Here is a 26,400-nt window from a genome sequence, read left to right as displayed (position 1 = left end):
GTGGCCCTCTGAGTTCTTAAAACAATACCTGGCATAGAGTGGTACTCATTCAATTTATTGAAAGAATGAATACATTCTGCCTTATTTATTAATTTATCTTTAAAGGTTTTATTTATTTATTTGAGAGAGAGAGTATGTGCAAATGAGCAGGGGGCAGAGCAGAGGGAGAGGGACAGGCAGACTGTGCTGAGCCCAGAGCTGGACGTGGGACTCGATCTCACAACCCTGAGACCATGACCTGAGCCAAATTCAGGAGTTGGACACTCAGCCAACTAAGCCACCCAGGCGCCCCATTTCTGCCTTATTTACTGATGACTGTTTTAAACCCCTGTACTCGTACCACAAGGAAGGAAGCTAAGAGAGGTTGGGTCTGTTTTTATGTTTGTGCTCCCCAGGGTGCCTGGCCCAACGTTTGCAGTAGGGAACAATACATGTTTTTGTGACTGAATTAGTCTCAAGACAAACACCCATGCCCAGGATGTTCAGAGAGGGCGCACTGGTGAGCGGCTTTAGTGAGGTGAAAGCCAGAGGTCAGTTGGAAGCCTTGGGACCAATTCAGGGGAGACTTTGGGATGGCACAAGAGGAAGAGAGGCATTCTTAGGGCCACTGTTCCTCCGAGTCTGCTGAGCCTTGGACGTGCACACACAGAAGGATGGAGCCCTCAAACATGCCTCAGGACAGCAGAAGGTGCCTTTACCAAGAGGAGACACCCCTAAGGAGAACTTCACACTGACTTCTCTCTTTTGTATCAATTAGCAGTTTTCAACCTGAAATGGTATGCAAGATTTGGTGAAGCTTTTTTCTTCAAGGACTCAAAGGCCTATGTGGCCCAGAAAACACGAAAGACCACTAACCCACAGAACCCCAGGGGGGATCCTGGAATCCTCTCACCCTCTCCCACCTTGCTTAGCCTCCACCAGCCCACTCAGAGAAAGGAGCAGAGCCTTCTGTGAACACTCACTGGCTGGGTCTGAGGACAGGCTCAGGGCAGCAAAAGGCAGGAGACAGGAGAGGCCTGTCCTCGGCCTCATTCCCCTTACCAGGAGTTTCCAGGCTTGAAGAGAAATTGGAGTTTGTTTTAGGAAAGAAATGTTTAAAGTACAAGTGGCAGAGAGAAGGACTGGAACTTTCGAGGGCCCAAGTTGCTGCTCCTGTCCCTTATGTTTCCTCCAGTGTGCCAGATCCATAAACTCCTTCGGCTCCACAGCCCCATATCAAGAACCCACAGGTTGGTTGGATCACAGCAGCTATATCAACAGCAGAATCAACAGATGAGAACACTGGAGGGTCCTGCCTTACTTAAGCTTCAGTCTTTATCTCTTGACCTTCATGATTTCCCAGCCCACCTGTCCCCAGTCTCCTAAACCCAGACCCACAGCTCAGGGACCCCTCAGCTCCATCAGAGCCGAGGGGAGAAACCGGCCACCACAAAGCTTTCACCGGTGATGTAGCTGGCGTCTGGAGAGCAGAGGAAGGACACAATCCCAGCACAGTCTTCAGGCTGCCCTAACCTGTGTAGAAGGACAGAACACATGTCAGGGATCTCAGACTCTGGTGGGAGTGGGCTCCAAGGAGGGACAGGGTGGACTCAGCAGGGCTTCTTGCTTGCACCCTGCAGGGCTCTGTGGAACCCACACTCCAGCTAAAGGAATGGCCAGCACACAGGGAGAGGTCGACTAGTGAAACAGACAAGCCACCCCTCCCTAGCTGTACCCTGGTAACCAAGGCTCCACACCCCACTTGCCTCTGCAGCTTGTGCTCTTTCTTGAAATTGTTCCAGAAGAACTCATCCTTGTGTAACTGGGCAAAGAGAAGACATGAATGAGTCAGTGGTGTTAAAACAAGGGCCCCAGATGATCCTGCAACAGATCACCTATGGCAGATTTGGGGTGACAGACTGAGTCATGGCTGAATTCAAAGGACAATGAGGACCTCATCTGTTAGAGACATGGATCTGAGGCTTATCCCTTAGACACTGGGGAGGTTTCCACTGAGCCAGGCTGGGAAATGGGGGTCACATCTCAGTCCTCACCACTTGGCTGAATCTGGTCTCAATTACTCCTGGAACCAGGCAGTTCACCCGGATGCCCTTGGGGGCCAGCTCCAATGACAGCGTCCTGGTGAGGCCCAGCGTGGCCGTCTTACTGATATTGTAGACACCCAGTTCCTGGGAAGGGAATCAAGACAGTCTTTAGGATATACAGAAGCAGGGGCGCCTGGGTGGCTCAGTCAGTTAAGCATTCGACTCTTGATTTCTGCTCAGGTTAAGGCCTCAGGGTTGTGAAATGGAGCCCGCATCAGCCATGGCTGGGTGCTCAGCCAGGAGTCTGCTTGGGAACCTTTCCCTCTCCTTCTGCCCCTCCCCCTCCCAAATAAATAAATCTTAAAAAGAAAAAAAAAAAAAGGATATGAGGAAGCAGAGGAAAGTACCAGTTGAGTTTCTCACGTACAGATGCTCCCACCCCTGGCCCAAGTGCAGAGCTCAGACACACTCTCCCCATCCTGTTCTGAGAACAGAAGCTGTGCCCAGCAGCCACATGGGCATCAGCTCAACCTAGGGCAGCACGAGTGAGGTGGGGGTCTCTCCCAGGCATTGTCCCTGTGGTGTCCTGGGGACCCCTTCCCCTAACACTACCAGGAGCACACAAGCAAGCACTCACCACATGTGGTACATAGGCTGCAATGGAGGAGACGAGGATGACCGCCCCCATCCTGAGAGGAGACAGGAAACCAGTAACTTAACATGGACTGAGGTGCTACTATTATTTTAAAAAGATAGAAGAATGAGAACAATACCATTTTAACTACTATAGTCATGGAATAATGCAGTCCTCACAGCGGTGGTACAGTTTGCATTATTGTCTCCCTTTCAAGCCCACAGAGTTTCAAGGGCCACAGAGGCCCACAGAGTTTCACAGCAGAACCGTGTAAGTGGCGGAGCCAGAACTCCACCCTAGTTCTCTGACCCAACACCCATGCTCTGAACCATGACACTCTCTGCCTCATCTTGAGGGAAGCAATGAGCAGAAAGGCAGCTTCTTGGGGAAGGGGGCAGAGTGGGCTTGGTGACAATGGGCTGCCTCTAAGAAGCAGATGAAGCAGGAGGAGACAAGAAATGAGAGGCAGTAATGTTTTCCTCTACCCCACACAGCCTGGGGCTGGTTCCTAAAGGGTGTGTCTGCATCAAGGAGCCTGACTGAGGAGGAGCTATGGCCTGAGGGAGGTGGAGGCTTGAGTCCCTAACATGATACCCCTGAAGCTATGTATGGAGTGCAGTCAAATAGGCAGGATCTGGAAAAACAGGTAAGCTCCCTGGAGGCTGAGAAGCAGGGAGGGAGAATGGATCTGGGATGGTGGGACCCTGTCACAGATTGTAAATTGGTGAAAAGGCACTGTCCCTCAGTAGAGGGTGAGAAGGATCTGTCCACGAGGACAGATCTAAAGCTCAGCCCTTTCCCAAACGTGCTGATGCGAGGCCAATGAGAGCACGCTGGAGCCCCAGGACCAGCACCCTTATCCTGCAGGCAAGAACTAGAAGCTGTAGCTGTACAAAGGGTGAAGCAGGACAGAGGAAGGGAGATGGGGAGACCCCAGGAACACCTCCCAGCTGCGCCCCTGTGTTCTCCAGACTCCATTCGCACACGGGCTCGCCACCAGATCCCACCCCACCCCCACCCTGCAACCTACCCCCTGTTCTCCATGTGGGGCACCAGCCGGCTCAGGAGCAGGACTGGTGACTTCACATTCACGTTCAGGATCTGAAATCAGAGTGGAGGCAGGAGGGAAGACAAAGAGACGCCGTGAGCCCTCAGCCCAGGGCCTGTTGTCATAAAACACCCGGAGCCCTATCATTTGTGCAGCAAACCCACAAGTGTGCTGCTCTAAGATTCATTTCTCTTCTGATCAGAACAAGAGGGGTAGCCCACTGGCTAACGGTTTAACAGGCAGTCAGGCTAAGTGACAAGCTTGTGAGCAAACTGTTCCCAACTGGGGTGAAGGAGGGAACTGTTCAGGCCTTTTCAAGAAAATGGACAACATGCTGGACTGCAGATAGAACCGCTAAGCAGAGGCCCCTGGAAAAAAGACTGAAAGTAGAACAGATGGAGGGGAAAGGAGGTTCTGGGAGCAAAGAAGATTTCTGGCGGTGTTGTCTTTGTCTGTCTGTGTTTTGACTTGTTGGTGTCCTTGTCTTGTCCCAGTAGAATTTAAGGTGTTCTCATGGTGCCACAGCATAAAACAAGCCGAATAGGTATTATGTGTGAAGAAATGGAGAACAGGAAAAATAAGTGTAGAAAGATAAGAAAAAGCAAGGGGAAGGTTGGTGCCCACACTTCACAGCATGTGGCAAGGACTGAGCATTATATTATTATCTGTTCACAAAAATGCCAGCTGTGAGGGCCGGCATGCCTGCCTGTTTCCTGCAGACGTGGCTCTGAGCTTTCCTACGGCCATCACAAAGTGGGAGACACAACAGAGAATTGCCATCCTGGGTGTGAGCTTCCCACGCCAGTCCCGCCTGCGACTACAACCTGGATCCAGCCCCAGACATGAGGGTTCCTGATCCGCTGTCTGGGAACTCAGTCTGATGGGACTGGGGACAGAGGAAAAGTAAGAGAGGAACTGGCAGGGAAAGAGGCAGAGACTGAGCTGGAAGCTAGGACAGAGCACCAACTGGGACTAAAGTGACATCAGGATCCCTCCTGTGAGGCACCATCTTGAGTGAGGTCAGTGTGTCCTCTGTCTCTAGGGAATGGGACTGCATATCTGGTCATCCCCTTGATGAGGGATGAGGCTTTGATGGAGAACTGCTGAGGCCCACATGATGACAGATTGCCAGTGCTGGGGATGACCCCCAGGACCAGAAGAAGTGGCTCAGATGTCCAAAGGGGGGCCCAATATGAGGTCCCCAATAAGAAGGCATTGAGGGTTAGATTAAGGGACTTCCTGGTCATTCTCTGCTCAAAATAGAGCCCCACCATCCCACTGATGTCTGCTCTAAGCTGGGGGATGGGCTCCAACAAGGCCCCTCCTAGACTCAGCAGCCAAGCATGAACCAAGGAAAAGGTGAGTCCCTCCCTTGCTTAAAAGGACTGCCCTATTAGAAAAGCAGACAGAGGACACCTGGGTGGCTCAGTTGGTTAAGCAACTGCCTTCAGCTCAGGTCATGATCCTGAAGTCCAGGGATCCAGTCCCTCATCAGGCTCCCAGCTCCATGAGGAGTCTGCTTCTCCTTCTGATCTTCACCCCTCTCGTTCTCTCTCTCTCTCTCTCTCTCTCTCTCTCTCAAGTAAACAAATAAAATCTTTTTTAAAGAAAGAAAAGAAAAGAAAAGAAAAAGAAAAGCAGATAGAGTAGCTCCGGGTGCCACGAAGTTCTGAGTAGAGATCGTGGCCTGCGGAGCTTGGATGCTGGAGAGTCCTCAGGCAGAAGAAGGTTGGAGAAGTAGTGGAAGAGGAGAGGGGATATTTCCCAACCAGCTGGAGAAAAGGGGGTTCTGGAGAGGTGCTCGAACTGGCCCAGTGATAAAGTGACTGAGAAGGAACTAACTCCCAGGACACCTCCAAAAACTGCATTCAAAGAAAGCAGAGCATCAGGGAAATTTCAAACGTGTGAGGTGGTGGCAGATGTGATCAGGGACAACTATGACCTCGTGGTGCAGACAGCTAGTGGCTCAGTAAGACCTGGGAGAATAGGGTGGCAATGGGGAAAGGAAGGCGGGGCTGTGTCCCAGTGTGCTTAGCTTCAGGGGGGAAGATTTCAAATGGATTCCAAGATAAAGAGAGTCATGATCCCATGAACTAAGACACTAAAAGGCAAAATGACTCTGGAGGGCTAGGACACTATCAACAATGAAACCCCAGCTACCTAATCACAAATGACCCTTCAGAGGCATTAAAGAAGCTGAGAAGTTTGAGGAGGCTGCTAGCAGTGGCTGCAGGGAGCTCAGATCTCAGGTCATCTCTGAGGAAGGAGGAAACGGCATCTGGCGAAGGCAGATACACAAGAGGGCCTGGCCTGAGAACACTGTCTATGCAGCGCAGAGACCTGGGGAAGGCAGAGGAAATGCTCTGGCCAGAGCTTGGGGTGGAGATGGAGGTTAATGACAGCAGGAAGAAGATGGTGTCCCTGCAGTCCATCTGGTCTGGTCAGAGGGACTCAGGAACCCAACACAGGTGACATAGAATAGAAAACATAGAATGACATAGGACCATAACATAACATAAATCATAGATCTATAAAATAAATAAATAATATAATATAATATAATATAATATAATATAATATAAACAATAAATAAATAGATATAAAATATAAAAAATAAATACATAAAATAAATAAAAACATAACATAAATCATAGAACAACAAAGCCCAAGGTAGATCTCAAGACATTTTACAAGGTCTCTTCTGGACCCCGTGGACCAGGTGGCAGGATCATTAGGCCAAATGCAGTGGGCTGGAATGTCATGGACAGCTGATGGCTGGGTCCAGGCCTGACAGGTATTTCAGGTTCCTCTGAGGGACAGTGAGGAACCCTCCTCCTGGAAGGGGGAAGAATCTCAGTGGCAGGTCCGAGTCCCCAAAGAGGAGCAAAATCACCAAAGGATGTGAAATGTATCTACTGTCAACAAAGAGCAGAGCCCTTCCTATTCTTGACTTTCATCAAGATATTCCCAGAGCTGTATCCACAGAGCCTAGAACAGTGCCTGGCACATAGCAAACCCTCACTGAATATTTGCTAAATGAATAAATGCAAAAGGGATAGGAAGAGAAAAGAAAGCAGAAAGAATGTAGGAACCACTTTGAAGGCACACAGATTGGAAAGTAGCATCACGACACATTCCAGGGGAGGAGTGATCAGTGCCGGATTTTACAGTTGCTTGACAGGGAGGTGAGTCCAGTCTCAATGGGAAAGCAAGTTAGACTCCTCAGCCAACTCCCCTCAGAGCCTCTCACCTTGTCCCACACCTCCTCACTGGCCTTCAGGGTGCCTCCCACCAGGATGTTGACGGCTGCATTGCACACCAGAAAGTCAAGGCCCCCATGGTGCTCCAGGACCTGGGGGGAAGGGTGAAACACAGGGCCTTAAGAATAAAGATGGCCCAAGGAGGCGTCACCCTCCCAGCGCTGTTGCCAAGTGCACAGGGCATTGAGGCAAAGTCTGCTAACCAGATCCTGTCTCCACCAGGACTAGGTCACACAACTAGTGTGAGAACCAAACTCTGATGAAGGCAGGAGTGTGGGATAGGCCCAAGGACAGGCTCTGCGTCCCCGAGGGTCTCAGGAGCGGAGGGTCTCTCTCCTCCAGCAATCTGTCCATGGACTTGGGAAGAGGGAATCCCTCTAGATTCCTCCTCAGCCGTGGTTCTCCAGGGTGTTGGATGGAGGCGAGGGTTCTCTCATGAACAAGCCATTTTCCAGAAAGCCAGTGTGCGCAGTGCCCTCCACCCAGGTAGACCCTGGGCAGTCCTGGTTTCCAGACGTGTTCTAGAGCCTCCCAGCCCCATCCCAGTCCCAGCCCCAGCCCCACCCAGATCTGAACAGCATGGGAAAGGCCTTGCACATTCTCTGCGGCCCCTCACCTTGGCCACCAGCCGTTCCCGGTCCTCGGCCTTCCCCACATGGCACACAGTGCCTGTCACACTCAGCCCCTCCCCCTGCAGCGTGGCCACTGCCCGGTCCACGTTCTGCTGCTTCCGGCTGCTGACGACCACGTGGGCCCCATCCTGGGCCAGGCGCCTTGCAATGGCAAAGCCGATCCTGCAGCAGAGATGGAGGGAACAAGACAACCTCAGCCCCGTCCCTCGACCCATCCCTGGAAATCAACAAGGCTGTGTGTTGACCTAGAAGCCCGAGGTCTCTGTGGATGTGAGAGTCCTGGGGAGGGGTCAAGACCCATAGGGCAATCACAGCACTTACCCTTCAGTGGACCCTGTGACCACAGCTACCCGATTGGCCAGGAGACCCTTTGGGTTTATCCCAGTGCTGCTCATCCGCACAGAGAGTCCAGCACGGGAGTGAAACAGGCCCCTGTGGACCCCAGTCACTGCTTGGAGCATGCTGGCCAGTGCGTTTTTCTGCTTCCTGCTGAACCGGGTCCTGGAGGAAAGAATCAACTTCACCTATTATGGATGCCAGAGTAATGACAGTAATCTACCCTCTGCTCCTGCAGACAGACGAGGCCAGCAGCAGAGACCAGAGAGAGTAGAGCTGGTCAGGGTGAATTTCAAACATGTGAGCCTCGGTCAGGAAGACTGTCTGTGAAAACTCTCTATAAAACAGGCAAGTTGGAATGTGAGACCCAACATTCAATAGACAAGACAAGTTTCCCATTCGTTCCCTGAGCAAGCACTGAGTGCTTGCAACAGGTCAGAGAGCAGACCTAGGTTCTGAATGCCTACTTGCTGCCTCCGCCAGGCTGTGCTGAAGGGAAGCTCGCTGAGTGGAGGCTGGGAGGACACTGAGGCAGGGAGCAGACCCAGGCCCGCCCACCGGACACCCTCTGGAAGGAAAGGGGCAGGCCATTGTAGGTGTGCACAGGAGTGGAGGCAGGTGAGGACCTGGCATGGGAGACTCAGATATGCAGACACTTTCCGATGAACTGGAAACACATCGGAGATGCTTGTGGAGGGGGACCTCTTTCACCCAGACCCCACATTTCCCAGCTCCACACTCTGTGAGTCTGGAATCTCCTACCTCCCCCAGTGAGAGATTGCCCTTTGCTTGCCCAGGAGCCCTGCAGGGTCCTCAATCTAGGAGTCTGATCTGTTTCCTGTGGAGGCAGGTGGGAAGGAATGGAGGCAGCAAGGGGTTATTGAAGGCACTCAGGGACATGGGATGTACTTTTCATGCAGGGTAGTGCCCGGAAGCTGAAGAGATGCAGGTCTGGCAGCTCTGGACTAAGGGCCAATGGACATGCATTTTCAGGAGGCTCTGGTAGGGGCTGACTGTCCACAGACCCCCATCAGTTCTAGACTTGATTTCGCCACTTCAACACCGAGGGACTCCTCGTTACTAAGCAACCCTTGTCGTACCTACTGCATCTCCCTTGTTCCTTAGCAACCAACCCTTATGTAACCCAGTTCCCTCCAGTTAGGGGTTGGTATCTATAATGATCAGTGAATGGGTGCTGCTCAGGAATTATGGAGAACATAATTCCTGATATTTCAGATGAAATATCAAACTATATCTGTGTCATAAGGAAGGTAACCAAATGCTCTGCTTTAAGAGAGACAGCCTTGGTTTCAAACTTATGTCTCTCCTGACACCATATTTCTAAATTTACCCTTTGCAGGTCCTAGACCTCTCGCCCTTTTGTCCTAGCTGCTGTCACTCTGCTCGCTCTCTCACACATGCTGTCTCTTCTTTATGCAAGGTCATATTTACAGCCTTTCAATTTGAGGGGATGAGGGGTTTCAGTTTCTGATTGTTCTACCTTTCCTAAACAGGACACCACATTCTAAACACTGTTATGATCCCCCGGGGACTTCTCTCCCCCAAGATGGAAGCTCAGATTAGCCCTGTCAAGTGTCAGGGGAATTGGTCTCCTTGGCTGGGAGGGCAGCCTGAAAAACAGGGAATCCTTTTTGTCAGGATAGGCTGCCCCCTGCTGGAAGAACAGAGTTATGGCACCTCTAAGGAGCTTGTCCCTTCTCAGCCAGTCTGTGGCTGTCCCCTCTGTGGTCTACAATGGTTTTTACCAATCCCTGCTCCTTGCTAACCTTGTAGTGACGTGGTTTGCAGGAAAGCTGTCCTGCTTGTAGGGAAAAGCAGCTCTGACCTATTTCAGGTAGAGTTCAGAGGGACAAATCAGGCCTCACTTATCTCCCTTGGTTCCCCTTTCTCGTTCCAGGTCCCAATTTCCCAGGGCCTGAGACTGGGCAGCTTCCAAGGGCCCAGGCTTTCACTCACTCAGCCCGCATCCCCACTTTGGCTTTTCTCTGGAATAGTCAGACAGACCAGCTAGGCCACAGTCTACCACAGGTCCCGGGAGCTTAGAGTGGCCTCTGAACTCGGCGCTGTCCACTTGGATTCCCCTCACCATGCTGAGCAGTTCAGATGACCAGAATGGAGGTGAGGGAGCCAAGTGGACATACCCTCACACTAGTCCCATCTTGGAGGTGTATGGCCTTCACCAAAGAGAAAATACAAGGGAAAACAAAGATTAGGGGAGAGACATGCAATATGAGAACCACTGAAAATCAGGAAAGAGAGAGACTAGGGAGATGTCCACAGAAGAAGCACGATTTGGGCCAGTCTGTTCCCCCCTCTGGCTCCATCTACACCTAGATAAGATAAAGGGCTCCAATAGCTCCCAAGAGCTTTGTTATGAGAATCTAAGGAGAAATTAAGGCAGCTGCTCGCAGACCCAGGAAGAAAGAAGCATCAACACAAAAAATGGTAAAAAGTGAAGGTGGGCAGCCCAGTGTCAGGGACCCCCACCTGGACAGTCAGCCTGACTGGGGGCCATATTGTCCCTGCCCCAGCCTTACCTGGTTGTGCTTTTGTGGTTCCTGAGCGCAGGTCAGGAGCCCTTCCGCTGTAAAGTCTGCAGCTGAGTGTGAGGATGTGGGGAGGTGGCAGGCTGGGTTTCAGGTACTTTAATTCTTTCCAAAAGACTCAAGGATTCATGGAACATATAGTCCTGCAATGATGAAAGGTGGTGGTGAGGCAAGGTCTCCCCCACAGCCAGGAGTAGCCTGGGGGGAAGAAGAGGACTCACTGCCAGAGTAATCATTTGCAGATTACCATAGGTACCTACCAGGGTACCCACGGTCTGTCCTGTCAGTCCAGCTGTCCCCAGACACTCATACAACACAAACAAACCCGTGGGTCTAAGCAGGCTCCAGACCCCACCCTGTGGGGTCTACAGTCTTCGTTGGCTGGGGAGGCAGAGCTGGGTACAAAGCCACCAAGTTATTTCTACATGCATCAGAAAAAGACTGTAGGCCTCTGTCTCAAAGTCAGTGAAACAGGCCCTCCTTCTGGACTAGGGGATCAGGCCCCTGGCACTATATAGGACTAATGGCAGTAGAGTTCCTGGTGTCCCCCACGACCACCACCCAGTCTCTCTCCTGGGTCCAAATATTTGAATGAGCACTTACTTTCTGCCAGGACTGTGTTAAGTACTATGAACACCAAAATAATGAAGGCAGAGTCCCCACCCATTAGCTTACAGTCTAATGGAAAAATCAAATAAATGTAGTGCAGAGTGTTACATTTTTTTTAAAGATTTTATTTATTTCTTTGACAGAGAGAAGGAGAGAGACAGAGAGAGAGGCAACACAAGCAGGAGGAATGGGAGAGGGAGAAATGGGCTCCCTGCCTAGCAGGGAGCCCTATGTGGGCTCCATCCCAGGACCCTGCAATGGTGATCTGAGGCAGACAGTTAATGACTGAGCCACCCAGGTACCCCAGAATGCTACATTTTAAAATAGAAGTTGGTTTGAGGCTCAGGGAGACTTCCAAGAAGAGGGTGGAAAAAGCCACTTTGAGAGGCCTATGGATATTTCAGAGGGGGTACCCAGGCAGTTGGAGGAAGCGTCCTGGCACTCAGGAGGGCAAGTCAGAGATCAGAAGAATGATTTGCCAACATTGGTATGGGTGAAAGCAGCCTCATAAATGGATGAGATATCCCAAGAAAGTGAGAAGGAATAAAGTCAAAACTGGAAGAGTGGCAGCCAGATTCTAAGATGGTCCCCGTGATCCTTATAGGCAGGCATTCACCGCCGTGTGTAATTCCTCCTCCACACCCCCAGCATAGAGGGCTTGGCAGAAGTAATGGTTTGTCACTTTTGAAATAAGGATACATAAAACACAGTGTTCTGTCCTGGACCGTCGTCTCTGTCTCTCCCTTTCTCCCTGGGGTCACTCCCACCTGCCATGCTGTGAGTGCCCCTGTGGCAAGACACACGTGGCAAGGAAATGCAGCCCGCCAACAACCACGTGAGCAGGCTCAGAAGCAAACCGGTTAGCTCCAGTCTGGTCTGGAGAAGACTGCCGACTTCAGCCTCAGGAGAAGTCCTGAGCTACAACCACTAGCTACGTTGTTCTCGTTCCTGACTCCCTGAAACAATGAGATAATACATTTCCAAGCTGCTAAGTGTTAGGGTGATTTGTTACGCAGCAATAGATAACTAGTACAGGAATATGGAAAGAGTTAGCTCTTTAAAGAGACAGAGCAGAAAATGCTTTTGAAATATAAGATTTTTTTTTTAATAAGGTAGCCACAGTTAAAACAAGATTGCATTGATTCATGAACAAATGAATCAAAGGAGTGGAATAGAAGATTCAGAAATGAACACAAACACATGTGAGAATTTTACATGTGATAAAGGTGGCATTTTGCATCAGTGAGGAAAAAGATTTTTCAGTAAATGATGTTGAGACAACTGGCTAATGCTCTGGGAAAAAAGAAACTAAATTAGATCTATGCCTTTCATACCACACACCAAAATAAATTTCAGATGGATTAAAAATTTAAATGTAGAGCGCCTAGGTGACTCAGTTGGCTAAGCATCTGCCTTTGGCTCAGGTTAGGATCCCAGGGTCCTGCCATTGAGTTCATGTCGGGCTCCCCGCTCAGCGGAGAGCCTCTTCTCCCTCTCCCTCTGCTCCTCCCCCTGCTTGAGCTCTCTTGTGCTCTCTCTCTCTCAGATATTTCTCTCTCAAAATTTCTTGTTTTGAAATAATAAAGTATTTTTCAGGAGCACCTGGGTAGCTTAGTCAATTAACTGTCCAATTCTTGCTTTCAGCTCAGGTCATGATCTAAGGTGGTGAGAGCTAGCCTCGAGTCAGGCTCTGCGCTCAGTATGGAGTCTGCTTGAGATTCTCTCCCTCTGCCCCTGCCCTTGAATTCTCACTCTCTTTCTCCAAAGTAAATAAATACAATCTTTTTTAAATAAATAAAATATTTTTCAAAAACCTCTCTAAATTTTGTGGTTTTACCTGAAATGGTTATTTTAAGATAGAGTACTATTTTATTCTAACTCACAAAATCATTTATTTACATTATACTTTTCCTTCTATTCAAGGATTCGTCATTGTCTTAAGAAAAACAGATTAGGGGCACCTGGGTGGCTCAGTAGGTTAAAGCCTCTGCCTTTGGCTCAGGTCATGATCCCGGGATCCTGGGATCGAGCCCTGTATCGGGCTCTGCTCAGCAGAGCGCCTTCTTCCCCCCTGCCTCTCTGCCTACTTGTGATCTCTGTCTGTCAAATAAATAAATTTAAAATATTAAAAAAAAATACAGATTAGAAGACTTGCTTCCTCAACCCACAGCTGCACCATCTATGTCTAAAAATACTGGAAAAGATGAAAGTGGACTCTCCGAGAGCCCTCGGACTAGTTGGAGGGAAGGACGTACTCCAAAGAAACTGTGCACAAGTAAGAAACCAAAATATGATGAAATCCCGATTTCCCTCCACTATGCAGATATTAGTAGTTTCTCTTATTATGTGTGATGCAACAGAACATTTTTAATAGTGTTATGACTCTGTAAGATGCAGCATCATTTGGAGACCAGTCACTCAGAGTTGAGAGAAAAAGGAACTGCCTATTTTACATATAAATATGATGCACTGCTTGAAAGCCAACATTTTCCTAGAGCTATTCAGAATAGAAATGAACAAGTCACTGAAGTATCTTGCAGGGCAAGTTATCACACTGTATTAGCTGGTGAAGGGCACACAATGGCTGAGAGGGAATCTAGCCTTGTGCACTGACAGCACCAAGTTTCTGCTGGAGGAGGTCCATGAAAGCAATCCTGGGCACCCTCACTTTACAACAGTGCAGGCACTCACTTGCCAAATCAAAAATGTAGTTGCAGGCACCTGGGTGGCTCAGTCGGTTAAGTGTCTGCCTTCAGCTCAGGTCATGATCCCAGGGTCCTGGGATGGAATCCTGCATGGGGTTCCCTGCTCAGCAGGAAGCCTGCTCCTCCCTCTGCCTCTGCCCCCTTCTCACGTGCCCATGCTCTCTCTCTCTCATAAATAAACAAAATTGGGCACCAGGGTGACTCAGTTGGTTGAGCCTTCTACATTTTCTACTAAAAGTTTTATAGTTTTATATTTGACCTGAGCCTTTGGCTCATGATCCTGGAGTCCCAGGATGGAGTCTACATCAGGCTTCCAGCTCCACAGGGAGTCTGCTTCTCCCTCTGACCTTCTCCCCTCTCATGCTCGCTCGCTCTCTTGCTCACTCTCTCTCACTCAAATAAATAAATAATTTTTTTTTTTTTTTAATTAAGAGGGGCACCTGGGTGGCTCAGTGGGTTGAGTCTCTACCTTTGGCTCAGGTCCTAATCTCAGAGTCCTGGGATCGAGCCCTGTGTCGGGCTCTCTGCTCAGTGGGGAGCCTGCTTCTGCCTTTCTCTCTGCCTGCCTCTCTGCCTAGTTGTGATGTCTGTCTGTCCAATAAATAAAATATTATTTTAAAAATCAAGAAAGAAGGGAAAGAAGGAAGGGAGGAAAGAAGAAAAGATTTAGTTTCAAACCTGAAGACTGAATGAATCTCTTGTCTGAAGAATGGTACTTTGCCTCACAAATAGATGGACCAACATACGCAATGGGGGAGCGGAGGGAGCTTGCTGTTGTATTTATCTCATGTCAGCACAGACTAGTCATTCTTTTTCTTTTTTAAAAAAAGATTTTATTTATTTATTTGACAGACAGAGATCACAAGTAGGCAGAGAGGCAGGCAGAGAGAGGGGGGAAGCAGGCTCCCCGCTGAGCAGAGAGCCTGATGTGAGGCTCAATCCCAGGACCCTGAGATCATGACCCAAGCCAAAGGCAGAGGGTTTAACCGACTGAGCCACCAGGTATCCTCATACTAGTCATTCTTTTATTTGAATACTTGACAACGAACACAAGTGGGGGTGAACCATTCAGTGCTGACTAACTTTCTGGAATCTCATGGTTGCTCTGAAAGAATGGCTCTGGCATTCCCCCCGCTGACATGGGTCCTGGCCCTCTCCACAATAAGGGTGCCAAGCAGGCCCTGTGTTCTTACTGCCACACACTTGCAGTTCAAGGAAAGCCTGCTTTACTTAAAATTATCATCTGAAATCTTGATCCTTGAGAACACACCTTTTTAACATTCTTGGTGAAGAAACGACAGAGTGCACAGAAAATATTTCTGTTGTGTCCTGAAGAATGATGGTTATCTCAAGAACAGGCCCTTGTGCAATCCTCTGAGATGTCAGTGGAACTATCTGCCTTTTTCATGTAACTCTGTTTTTACTGGAAGGAATGACTGACAGCCAAGCCGTGATTACTCAGGTTCAGGAATTTGGCAGATATTTTCTCGAAAACGAGCAAGGCAGACTATCACTTGCCAACATTTGCTGCCATTGATAAAATTTGAACTTTCCGGCAAAAGTTAGGATTGTAGGGGCACCTGGGTGGCTCAGTGGGTTAAGCCTCTGCCTTCAGCTCAAGTCATGGTCTCAGGGTAGTGGGATTGAGCCCCACATCAGGCTCTCTGCTCAGCAGGGAGCCTGCTTTCCCTTCTCTCTCTGCCTGCCTCTCTGCCTACTTGTGATCTCTCTGTCGAATAAATAAATAAAATCTTTTTTAAAAGTTAGGACTGTAGAAAATTTGTATCTATCATCCTGTTTGACAACTGCCTGACTCTCTAAGATTTTTTTTCCAGTGAGATCAGTGTTGATATTAATAAATGTGATTTTTTAAAAAGATTTATTTATTTATTTATTTAGAGCCACTCAAAGTGCAAGATACCAAAGGGATTTTAATATAACAGAGTACCAAAAATTCATTGACGTGATCTCAGATTCCATTTGCAACGAACCTTTAAGAAACTACCCTTTGTCAAGTTTGGGTGTGGTACCAAAGAAAAATAGTAATGATTATCTGGAAAAGCTAATATTCCTCCCTCTTCCAACCGCATTTCTGTGCAAGGCCAGAAATGCTTTCTATATTTCCATCAAAACAGCATATTGTAACACATTGAATGTAGAAACAAGTAGGAGATTCCAGCCATCTTCTATTAAGCCAGACATAAAAGAGATTTTTTTTTTTAAGATTTTACATATTTATTTGACAGAGGGAGACACAGCGAGAGAGGAAACACAAACAGGGGGAGGGGCAGAAGGAGAAGCCAGGCTTCCTGCTGAGTAGGGAGCCTGCTGTGGGTCATGATTCCAGGACCCTGGGATCATGACCTGAGCCAAAGGCAGTTGCTTATCGACTGAGCCACCCGGGAGCCCCAAAGAGATTTTTTTTTTTTAATGGACAACAATACCACTCTTCTTACTAATTTTTCTTATTTTAGAAAATATGGTTATTTTTCATTTAGAGTGATGTCCAAGCAGGAATGCAGCCACAAATGCAAAAACAGTATGGAAGTTCCTCAAGAAACTAAAAATAGAACTCCCACATGATCCAGCAGTCCCACTTCTGGATAAATATCCAAAGGAAATAAAACCATGACCTTGAAGAGATCTCTGTACTTCTGAGTCCATTGCAGTGTACTATTCGCTGCAGACAGGGTATCAAAAAGCAACCTAAGGGTCCCTTAGTGGATGAATGGGACAATACACACACAAAAGTTCAGCATTAAAAATGAAGGAAATACTGTTATTTGCAACAACACAGATCAACCTGAAGGGCATTAGGCTAAGTGAAACAAGCCAGATGGAAAGACAAATTTTAAAGGGTATCCCTTGTATGTGGAATCTTAAAAAAAAAAAAAAAAAAAAAAAAAAAGGAGCCCCTGGTGGCTCGGTCATTTAAGGGCCTGACTCTTGATTTTGGCTCAGTCATGATCTCAGGGAGCATCTCAGGCCCTGATCAGAGGGTAACTCCCTTTTCTCTCTTCTTTCCTCTTCATTGTATGGCCTACCTCAGTACTTCTGGCCACCCTGTGCTGGAGGGGAGTAGAAGACCCAGTCCCAGTCTCACCAGCCAGCCTGTAAGGAATGACAGGGAGACACAATCTCTCACCCTACAAAAGATCAGAGAAGAGAATCCAGTGCCATCAGCCCAGACTCCCTGCCATCCATTGGGAGGTGGAGGGGGTTCCATTTTCTCTCAGGCTTTAATCTATTTCCCAGCCTATACCTGCCTGAAACTTCCTGAAGCCACTCCCTGCCTTCCTGCCCTCACCCTCACAGATCTGAAAAGCCCACTGTGCAACCTGAGGGCCAGAGCAGTGACCTTTCAACTGCCCTGGGAGGCAGCAGGGCAGACAGCCAGGTGCCTTGACAGACTCCCCGCAGCTAACTATCACCCAGTTTCTGTCCAAGAAAAATGACTCAAAGAGCAGGATCCCACATACCCAGCCCTCCCTGTCCCATCCCCCACAGGCAAGAGGCTCCAACCTCCTCTAAGAGACTCTACCCTAACAGAAGGTCTGTCAGTCCCTACTTACACTCAAGCTCTCCCCAGATGAATACATGTCAGGTTCCTGGAAATTAATGGAATGATGGAGGACATGCCTTCCTACACACCAACAACCTCCAGGAGACTTTATCCCCATTCACCTCTTTCCTGAGGATATTTTCTCCCTGTTAATTCTCAATATTGATTCAACAACTGTTGCTGAGCCATAAATCATCCTCCAGGAATCAGTGAGGTATTCATTGCATAATGTAACATATAGAACGTCCCGGGACGCTGTTCCCCTCGGTGCTCCCCACCCCCTCAGAGTCCCAGCTCCACATACATGAAGTCAGTCTCCCCCTAAACTTTGTGTACACACAAAAGTTAACTCACAATGGAGCACAGAATGAAAGGTAAAACATAAAACTTTTAGAAGATGTGGAAGAATCTCCCTTAGACTGTTAATGCGGTCAATTACATGGACTGGTTTCTGAATATTGACTGAGCCTTGCACCCTTGGTTGGTCATGGTATATAATGATTTTGATATATTGCTGAATTCTGTTTAGTAACATTTGGCTAAGAACTTCTGTGTCTATATTCAGAGATGTGGATTGTAGCTTTCTTTTCCCTTGTTTTTTTTTTTTTTTTTTTTTCTTAATACTGTCTTTTTCTGGTTTTAGTATCAAGGTCATACGAGCTTCATAAAATGATTTGGGGAAGTTTTCCCTTCTTTTTCATTTCTCTAAGACAGTATGTCAGACTTGTCAAATCTATATAGCATACTTCAGAGGAACAGGTCTATCTGTCTGCTTTCCTTCCTTCCTTCCTGCCACTGTAATACAAGGTTCAATTCTTTCTTATTTGTTTTTATATTTCCATAATACTGGTATTGCTTTTACTATGTGTCAGAAACTATTCTAACCACTTTGTAAACATTAATTCTTTTAATCTTCATACAACTACCATTTGAGGTAAGCACTATGATTATCCCAACTTTACAGATGATAAAACTGAGACACAGAGAAATAAAGTAACTTACATGAGGTTGCACAGCTAATAAATGGCAGGGTCAGTATTTCAACTCGGGCATCTGTCCTCCTAACCACAATACCCTTCTGCCTCAGGGAGCATTAGTATTCGTCTCACACTCTAGATAACAAAACTCCAGAACAGACCGTTAAGTGATTTGCCCCATTGAACATAGCCGAAGTAGTACTCTTGATTCCCGTCTATCCTAAAACCTGTCCTTTCACATGTCCCCATCTCAGAAAGGCCTTTCAACCAAAATCTTGAGAGGTGCCCTTGAGTTTTTTCTTCCCTGTACCTCCTGCATTCAATCCATCAGCAAACCCTGTTGATTTCACCTCCAAAACATGTGTCCAGCCCTCCTCTCCCCCTCGACTCTCCTCTCTCATCCATACTATCATGCAGGAGCCTCCTAACTGACCTCCTTCACTGCACTCCGAAATTCTCATGAACTATTCTCCTTCTACCCTGCAGCTAGGATTATCTTTTTAAAAACAAATCTTGGGGTGTCGGGGGTGTCCCTAGGTGGCTCAGTCTGTTAAGCGGCTGCCTTTGCCTCAGGTTAGGATCCTTGGCTCACAGATTGCCTCTGGCTCCCTAGTCGTCGGGGAGTCTACTTCTCCCTCTCCCTCTGCCCCTCGCCCCTGCTTGTGTTCTCTCTCTCTCTCTCTCTCTCTCTCTCTCTCAAATAAATAAATATTTTTTTAAAAAGAGAGAGAGAGAGAAGGAAGAAAGGGAGGAAGGGAGGGAGGGAGGGAGAAGGAAGAAATGAAATCTCCTTGCAGGGGGCACCTGGGGGGCTCAGTGGGTTAAGCCTCTGGCTTTGGCTCAGGTCATAATCTCAGGGTCCTGGGATGGACCCCCACATCAGGCTCCACACTAGGTAGGCAATCTGCTTGTCCCTTTGCCTCTCCCCATGCTCATGTTCTCTCTCTCTCTTAAGTAAATAAATAAAATCTATTTTTAAAAAAATAAAAAACAAGGGGCACCTGGGTGGCTTAGTGGGTTAAAGCCTCTGCCTTTAGCTTGGGTCATGATCTCAGGGTCCTGGGATCGAGTCCCACATCAGGCTCTCTTCTCAGCAGGGAGCCTGCTTCTCCCCCCCCCCACCCTGCCTGCTGCTCTGCCTACTTGTGATCTCTCTTTCTCTGTCAAATAAATAAATAAAAAATTTTAAAAAGAAAGAAAGAAAGAAAGAAAAAACAAGAGATAAAAAGAAATCTCCTTTGCTTAAAGCCCTCTAATGTCTTCCCATTGCACTTAGAATCAAAACTTAAATTATTTCCCCAATCTGCAATGCCCTTCAGGATCTGGCTCCCAAGAACCTCTCAGACCACCTTATATGCTCTCTCCTTGGCCTACAGGCTCTGACCCACAGGCTTCTTACTGCCCTAAACCTGCCAGCTCAGGCCTGGCCTCATAGCTTTCAAATTAGCTATTCCCTGAAAACTCTTCCCATCTACATTTCATGGCCCCTAAATGTCACTTCCTTATAGAGACTTTCCCTGAGCATTGAATACAAAGTAGACCCTCCAGAAGCACTTCTCCTACCCATTTTCTTCTCTTTCTTTCTTTTTCTATTGCGGTTATAACATAACATACAGTGTTATGTTAATTTCAGGTGTACAGTTCAATGACTTGACAATTCCATGTATCACCCAGTGCTCCACATGGTAAGTGAGTATAACCTTAATCCCGTTAACATATTTCACCTCCCACCCACCTCTCCTTTGGCAACCACCAGTTTATTCTCTGTATTTAAGAGTCTGTTTTTATTTTGTCTCTTTTTTTCCCTTTGGCTGTTCATTTGTTTTGTTTCTTAAATTCCACATAAGTGAGATCATATGGTATTTGTCTTTCTCACGGACTTATTTCATTTAGCATTATACTCTTTGTCTCCATCCATGTTGTTGCAAATGCCAAAATTTCATTCTTTTTGATGGCTGAGTAATTTTCTAATGTGTGTGTGTGTGTGTGTGTGTGTGTGTGTGTGTGTGTATCACCTCCTCTTTATCCATTCATCATTCAAGGATACTTAGTTTGCTTCCATATCTCAGCTTTTGTAAATAATATAGCTATAAACATAAGGGTGCATGTATCTTTTCAAATTAGTGCTTTCATTTTCTCTGGGTAAATACCCAGTAGTGGAATCACTGGGCCATAAGGTAGGTCTATTTTTTTTTTTTTTTTCCGGATGCTTGGGTGGCTCAGTTGTTTAAGCAACTGCCTTCTGCTCAGGTCATGATCCCAGAGCCCTGGGATCAAGTCCTGCATCGGGCTCCCAGCTCCATGGGGAGTCTGCTTCTCCCTCTGACTTTCTCCCCTCTCGTACTCTCACTCTGTCTCTGTCTCTCTCAAATAAATAATTTTTTTTAAAGTAGGTCTATTTTTAATTTTTCCAGGAAATTCCACACTGTCTTTCACTGTAGTAACACCAATTTTCATTTCCACCAACAGTACATAGGGTTCCTATTTCCTCCTGTCCTTGCCAATCTTTTGTTTCCTTCATAGCACTTACCACTGCTTAATTGCATGCAAGCTCTGCAAGCTAATAATAATAAGTAATGTATATGCCACTCTTATTATGTGCCAGGCACTGTTCTAAGCACTTTCCACATGAAAGCTAGTGTAATCTTCATCACAATCTTAAAAAGTTGCACTATGAACATCTCCACATTTCGGAGGATGAAAGTCAGGAAAAGAGAGACAGAGTAACTTGTCACACAGACACTGTGAGCCAGAGTCACACAGTGAAGCGGGCTACAAGCAGAGTTGGTCTGGCTCTGAAGTGTGTGCTTTTAATCCTCCTGCTATGGGGCCCTTATTTGTATTTTTCTCTGCCGGGTCTACAGCACCTATAACAATGCCTGGTAGACACCGACACTGATAAAACTCTGTACACTGAACGAATGAATGCTGCATAACTAAGGTCTGCCTTTGAGCTCGATTAGTCTGACTACAAACCCACACTCTCCAGAATATAGGAACAGGAGGATTACAAGTTTCAAACTAGAACATTGAAATCTAATGGCTACCCTAAAGACCCTTACAGTGTTCTGGTAAATGCATATGTAAATAACTAGGATGCAATAACTTAGGACAAGAAAAACTCATGGTAAGTGTCATGAGTGAGGAGCATACAAATTGCCATAAGGTTTTGCTGAGCGGTTGCTAACTTTTAACTGAAAGGTCAAGGAACTGTTAGGAAGAAAACCACAGGCCCCAAATGAGGTCACTAGGGCTGAGTCCCCAAACCAGGGATTAATACCCGACCTAACTACAGCTTCCACCTCCCCTAGAAATGAGGTCTTAACAGGTCAGTCAGGAATTTTCTGATCAGCATCAATGAATCTGCCACAGAGGTCCTCTCTATCTGTCCCGAGACTGAGGTAACCTGTTTGATAAGACCCAATCCTTTCTCCCAAAGGAAAGTTACGTGGCCTGAAACAATCCTCTCCTTTTGCTAATAACACTCTTGCCCTACCCTCATTCCTATAAAAACCTGCCATTTTGTACTCATCCTCAGAAACCCCCTCTACTTGCTGGATGTGATGCCGCCTGACTAATAAAACTAAGTAGGTCTTCAAATTTACTCACCTGAATTTTGTATTTTAACAAATTGGTGGCAGCATTGGGATCTGAAGCAAGCTTGTGACAGCCTTTAAGAACAATGAGAAATACAGGCTTGGCTCTCCGGGAGCCCTATTTAGTTCCTTATCTTTCTCATCCTGAGGACGGATGGTAAATACCCTGGGTTTCAGCAACTCTGCTTGTGTTTGGGCTACTGATCTCATTGGCTTGCTAGCCCCTGGTGAACGAGGCAGTGTAGACTGACAGGATGCTCTAACAAAGCACCAGTTCCTAGCCCTGGGTTCAGTCCATAATTCCACATGGGACCCCTGTCCTGGTTCCAGGCCAGAGTCCAGCCTGTGGTCTCCATAATAGAGTCCATCCTCTGGTGGTGCCCACAGTCTTCTCTTGGCCAGTCCACAGTGACAGGTTTGGGTTACTGTCAGTGAGTTGAGATCTGTTTGCACACATTTTCTGTCTTATTTTGTGTAAATAAAGTCTACAGCTAGTGGAGATCTCAGAGGCCAAAAGCCACTAAAACTGGTGGGCACGGTTGAGCATCTAAGAGCTCTTAGAGCACTCGCCATCTAACTCAAACTCCTGTGTTAGGATAAGCTGGTCACAGAGCAGGTTAGATTGACAGAAAGTCACCTGCTGATCTCAACAGTTTCCACACTGCAAGGCAGAACACTGGCAGAACACGCCACCCATACCAAGGCCCTCCCAGGCAAGTTCCTCTCTGGCCCACCTACTTGTTTTATGTCTAAGAACAATCATCCCAGGAGTTGCGGGTGTCAAGCAAGATGGAAAATATTACTAGAAACAATGTGGAATTATCATGGACATTATGGGGAATGTTTCCATGACATAAGATCGTTTAAGATGTGCACTTGAACGCACGGGTTCCAAATTAAATACAGTGGCATGCCTGCTTAAATTGGCAAGCAGAAGCAAACTCCAAAAGGTTCAAAATTCCAAAATTGTATCATTGAAAGATTCATTGCAAAAGGCTAAAGAAAAATTAAAGGTATAAGAGGTACATAAGGTGCAAGACTGTAAGACTGACAGACCTGCTGCTGTCCTCTTCTCTCCTTTGAGTACTCATTCGACTCATCATGTGTGAAGTATTTATCCACTCTGAAAAGACTACACAACCATAAACAAAAAGCTGCCAAGGTAATGGCCTTACATACATCTCTATACCTGCCTTCAAGGGAGGGCCCCCAAACTTACAGAGTGATCCAAACTGAGGGATTTCCTGGTAAACTGCTACATTATTCCTTTAAACTGCCAAGGGGAAGTGCTGATAGACACCAGAGCCTGTAGAGGGGACCACTTGTAAACTAGCAGAGGCCAGCAGTAGGTAAAAATTCATACCAGAATCAGTTCTTCAGAATCTCCATCCGTAGTGCCCAGTCCAGAGTGGAAAATAAAAAGGCACGTCCTTTTCTTTGCAAATCCAGGCTCATTATTTATTGATCCTTCCCTCCCAACAAAAATTATTGCCTTCTTGTTTGTGTAACTGGGTTTGGCTTTCTGGCTGCTTGGGAAATGTGGGTTGTTGGTTCTTTCTTTTGGCTCATATCCTTTGCACTGTCCTTCGGGATCCAAGCAGGGTCATTCGGTATTGTCAGAAATTTTTAAAATTAAAATTATGTACACAGAGGAAAAGAAGCAAATTGAAGATAAAATAGTTGGATAGGAGCATTTGAATTAAACCCAAATCTTTGAGAATTGAGAGCAACTATGCTAATCTTACAAATCTTTTGCAAAACAAAAATCAGTTCTAGAGGCAATTCAAAATTCAAAATTTACCTATTTCCAAATCCTAAAACTTCCCTCGTTTATTGCAAAGGACCTAGAAATCATTGGCCTTTGGAAACCGAAGTCATTCTCGAAAGAACATAAATTCTTTCTCTGTTCGTCAAAGTTCTACATTTTAGGGGTGCCTAGGTGACTCAGTCGTTAAGCGTCTGCCTTCAGCTCAGGTCATGATCCCAGGGTCCTGGGATCGAGCCCCAAGTCCAGTCCGGCCCTCTGCTCGGTGGGGAGCCTGCTTCCTCCTCTCTCTCTCTGCCTGCTTATGATCTCTGTCTGTCAAGGAAATAAATAAAATATTAAAACAAAACAACTCTTTCCTTTCTTTTTTTCATGCCTTCTCTCTGCCTTTGAAAACCCTTCTTTTGTTTAGTTCAGTGGAGCTCTCCTCCACTAGCTGGATGAGATGCTGCCTGATTCATGAACCTTTCAATAAGCCCATTAGATCTTCAAACGACTCAGTTGAATTTTGTTTCTGGAGAAAGTGGCATTTGTCCTAGGTTTTGAAGAATCTGAACAGGCAGAGATAAGAAAGAGAGGGTAATCGAGATGATTCATTGTTCCATAATATCTATTCCCTCAGTAATCATGCCCCAACATTTTAGCTGTGCAACTGGACCCTCAGAATTAAGGTTGCATTTCCCAGCCTCCCTTTTAGCAGGCATGGCCATGTGACTGAGTTCTGGGTAAAAAGATACAGTGGGTGTGAGGTATTGAACTTCCAAGAAGTATTCTGGCAATGCAGGGAACAGACCCTTCCTTTCTTTCTCTCCCTCCTGCTGACTGCAGTGTGAACTTAATGATAAGCTCACAGCTATCCTTGACCTAAGAAGAAGCTACAAAATGACAATGTTGCACTCTAATGATGAAGCGGTCTGGGTCCATGAAGATCATAAAGACCATGGGTGGGGGGGTACCTGGTGGCTCACTGGGTTAAGCATCAGACTCTTGGCCCAGGTAGTGATCTCAGGGTCATGAGATGGAGTCCCACATCAGGCTCTGCACTCACCGTGGAACCTGCTCACAATTCTTTCTCTTTCTCTCCCTCTGCCCGCCCACTCCCTCACAGGCACCCCTGCAAGCATGCACCCTCTCTGCCTCTCAAAAATAAAATAAAATAGGGGTCCCTGGGTGGCTCAGTTGGTTAAGGGTCTGACTCTCAATTTCAGCTCAGTTCATGCTTTCAGGGTTATGGGATCTGTTAGTGTAAGGACCTATTTAGAAACTGTCCCTGCTCCCCTTCCCCCAGGGGATTTACTTGGAGACAAGTCCCAGAAACCAGCTTCCGGTAACAAAGCCTAGATACAATGGTGGGTCAGGCGAGGTGGAGACAACTGATGGGGGGGGGGGGTGCATACTGTCTCCCTCATTACCAAGGAGTATATAATAGGCTGGTTCAAATGTCTACTAGGGTAAATTGTAACTCAATTGGTCACCTAGCATCACTCTGGAGTTTTCTCTGTGTGTTAACAATCTCATTGGCCACCTGTGCATGGCCAGGCCCAACTGCATGGCCTTTGCCCTTAAAAGCTAGTCTGTGAACCAGAGAAGGGTCGCCCTCTCTTGTAAGAGGTGCGGTCCTGAGCGTTTGGTTAGGTTCTTGATGCTTGGCGCGAAATAAAGCTTTACTTGACCTTCACTTTTTATCAGTCTCACTCCTTTAATCACGTACCCATTACTGGGGCGTAACAGTTAGGTCCCCCAATAATGGATCTGTGATTAAAGGAGCGAGACTGATACAAAGCGAAGGTCAAGCAAAGCTTTATTTCGTGCCAGGCATCAAGAATCAGACTGACCAGCCAGGGTGGTGCCTCTTAATGGAGAGGGTGACCCTTCTCTGTTTTCACAGACTAGATTTTAAGGGCAAAGGCCATGTGGTTGGGCCTGGCCAAAAGGCCTCCCAAAGGGCGGGGCCCATACTCCTTGGGTAGCTAGGGAGACAGTATGCAACCCCCCACTGATCCTTGTCTCCACCTGGCCTGACCCATCCTTGTATCTGGGCTTTGTTACCTGGGGCTGGTTTCCAGGACTTGTTTTTAAGTAAGTCCCCTGGGGAAAGGGGAGCAGGGACAGTTTAAGGGTTAAAGAACAAGGTTATTGTTTAACCTTAATGGAAGCCTCTGGCTAAATAGGTCCTTACTGGATCGAGCCCAGCAATGGGCTCTGTGCTTAGCAAGGTGTCTGCTGAAAATCCTTTCTCTCCTTCTCCCTCTTCCTCCCCTATTCTCTCTAAATAAATAAATAAAATCTTAAGAAAAAAAAAAAAACTTATCTTCCCTTAAAAAAAAAATAAAATAATATAAAAATAAAGACCATATGAGACACACTGTGATCTTCTTTCAACCACTGTTACATTCATGTCTTAGGTTGGGTTGCCTGCAACAGATCCCAAGATCAGGCTTCACTTGCAAGTGAAGTACTAAATGCTCCCAGGAGGAACAGGTAAGAGTTTGAGAATCAAGACAGGGATGGAGAAGAGGACAGGGCGTGCTTCCAGCAAAGTGCCAGCCTCAGGCTGATTCTGGAAGGGAGGTCTTGAGCACAAATTACACCTCAGAGTTTATCCTATTCTGAAACAAGTGATTAGGTTTTTGTCCTAATTCAGCTCAAGCTCACCCTAGGTCCTCTGTGCAGAAGCTGTGGGAA

At 47.0% G+C, this 26,400-nt stretch overlaps 1 protein-coding gene across 2 annotated transcripts; it reads right to left on the bottom strand.

The window, feature by feature from the left end:
* Window positions 1-459: 459 nt before the first annotated feature.
* LOC131836375 (dehydrogenase/reductase SDR family member 2, mitochondrial-like) lies at window positions 460-23,401 on the bottom strand. 2 transcript variants are annotated; one of them, XM_059181693.1, is made up of 10 exons: window positions 23,314-23,401; window positions 10,493-10,644; window positions 7,920-8,099; window positions 7,583-7,760; window positions 6,957-7,058; window positions 3,689-3,759; window positions 2,662-2,713; window positions 2,034-2,168; window positions 1,746-1,801; window positions 460-1,512 (listed from the first exon to the last, which is right to left on the bottom strand). In XM_059181693.1, exons 3-10 carry the CDS (start codon window positions 8,057-8,059, stop codon window positions 1,401-1,403), a joined length of 846 nt encoding a protein of 281 aa, XP_059037676.1. In that variant the 5' UTR covers window positions 8,060-8,099; window positions 10,493-10,644; window positions 23,314-23,401; the 3' UTR covers window positions 460-1,400. The 2 variants fall into 2 exon arrangements, with proteins under 2 accessions (XP_059037676.1, XP_059037675.1); XM_059181692.1 differs by lacking the exon at window positions 23,314-23,401 and adding an exon at window positions 16,860-16,923.
* Window positions 23,402-26,400: the final 2,999 nt, after the last annotated feature.

Source organism: Mustela lutreola, chromosome 7 (genome assembly GCF_030435805.1).
Source record: "Mustela lutreola isolate mMusLut2 chromosome 7, mMusLut2.pri, whole genome shotgun sequence".
NCBI classification, from domain to species: Eukaryota; Metazoa; Chordata; class Mammalia; order Carnivora; family Mustelidae; genus Mustela; species Mustela lutreola.
Note: the sequence above shows the minus strand (reverse complement) of the source record. Positions and strands in the feature narration are given on the sequence as shown.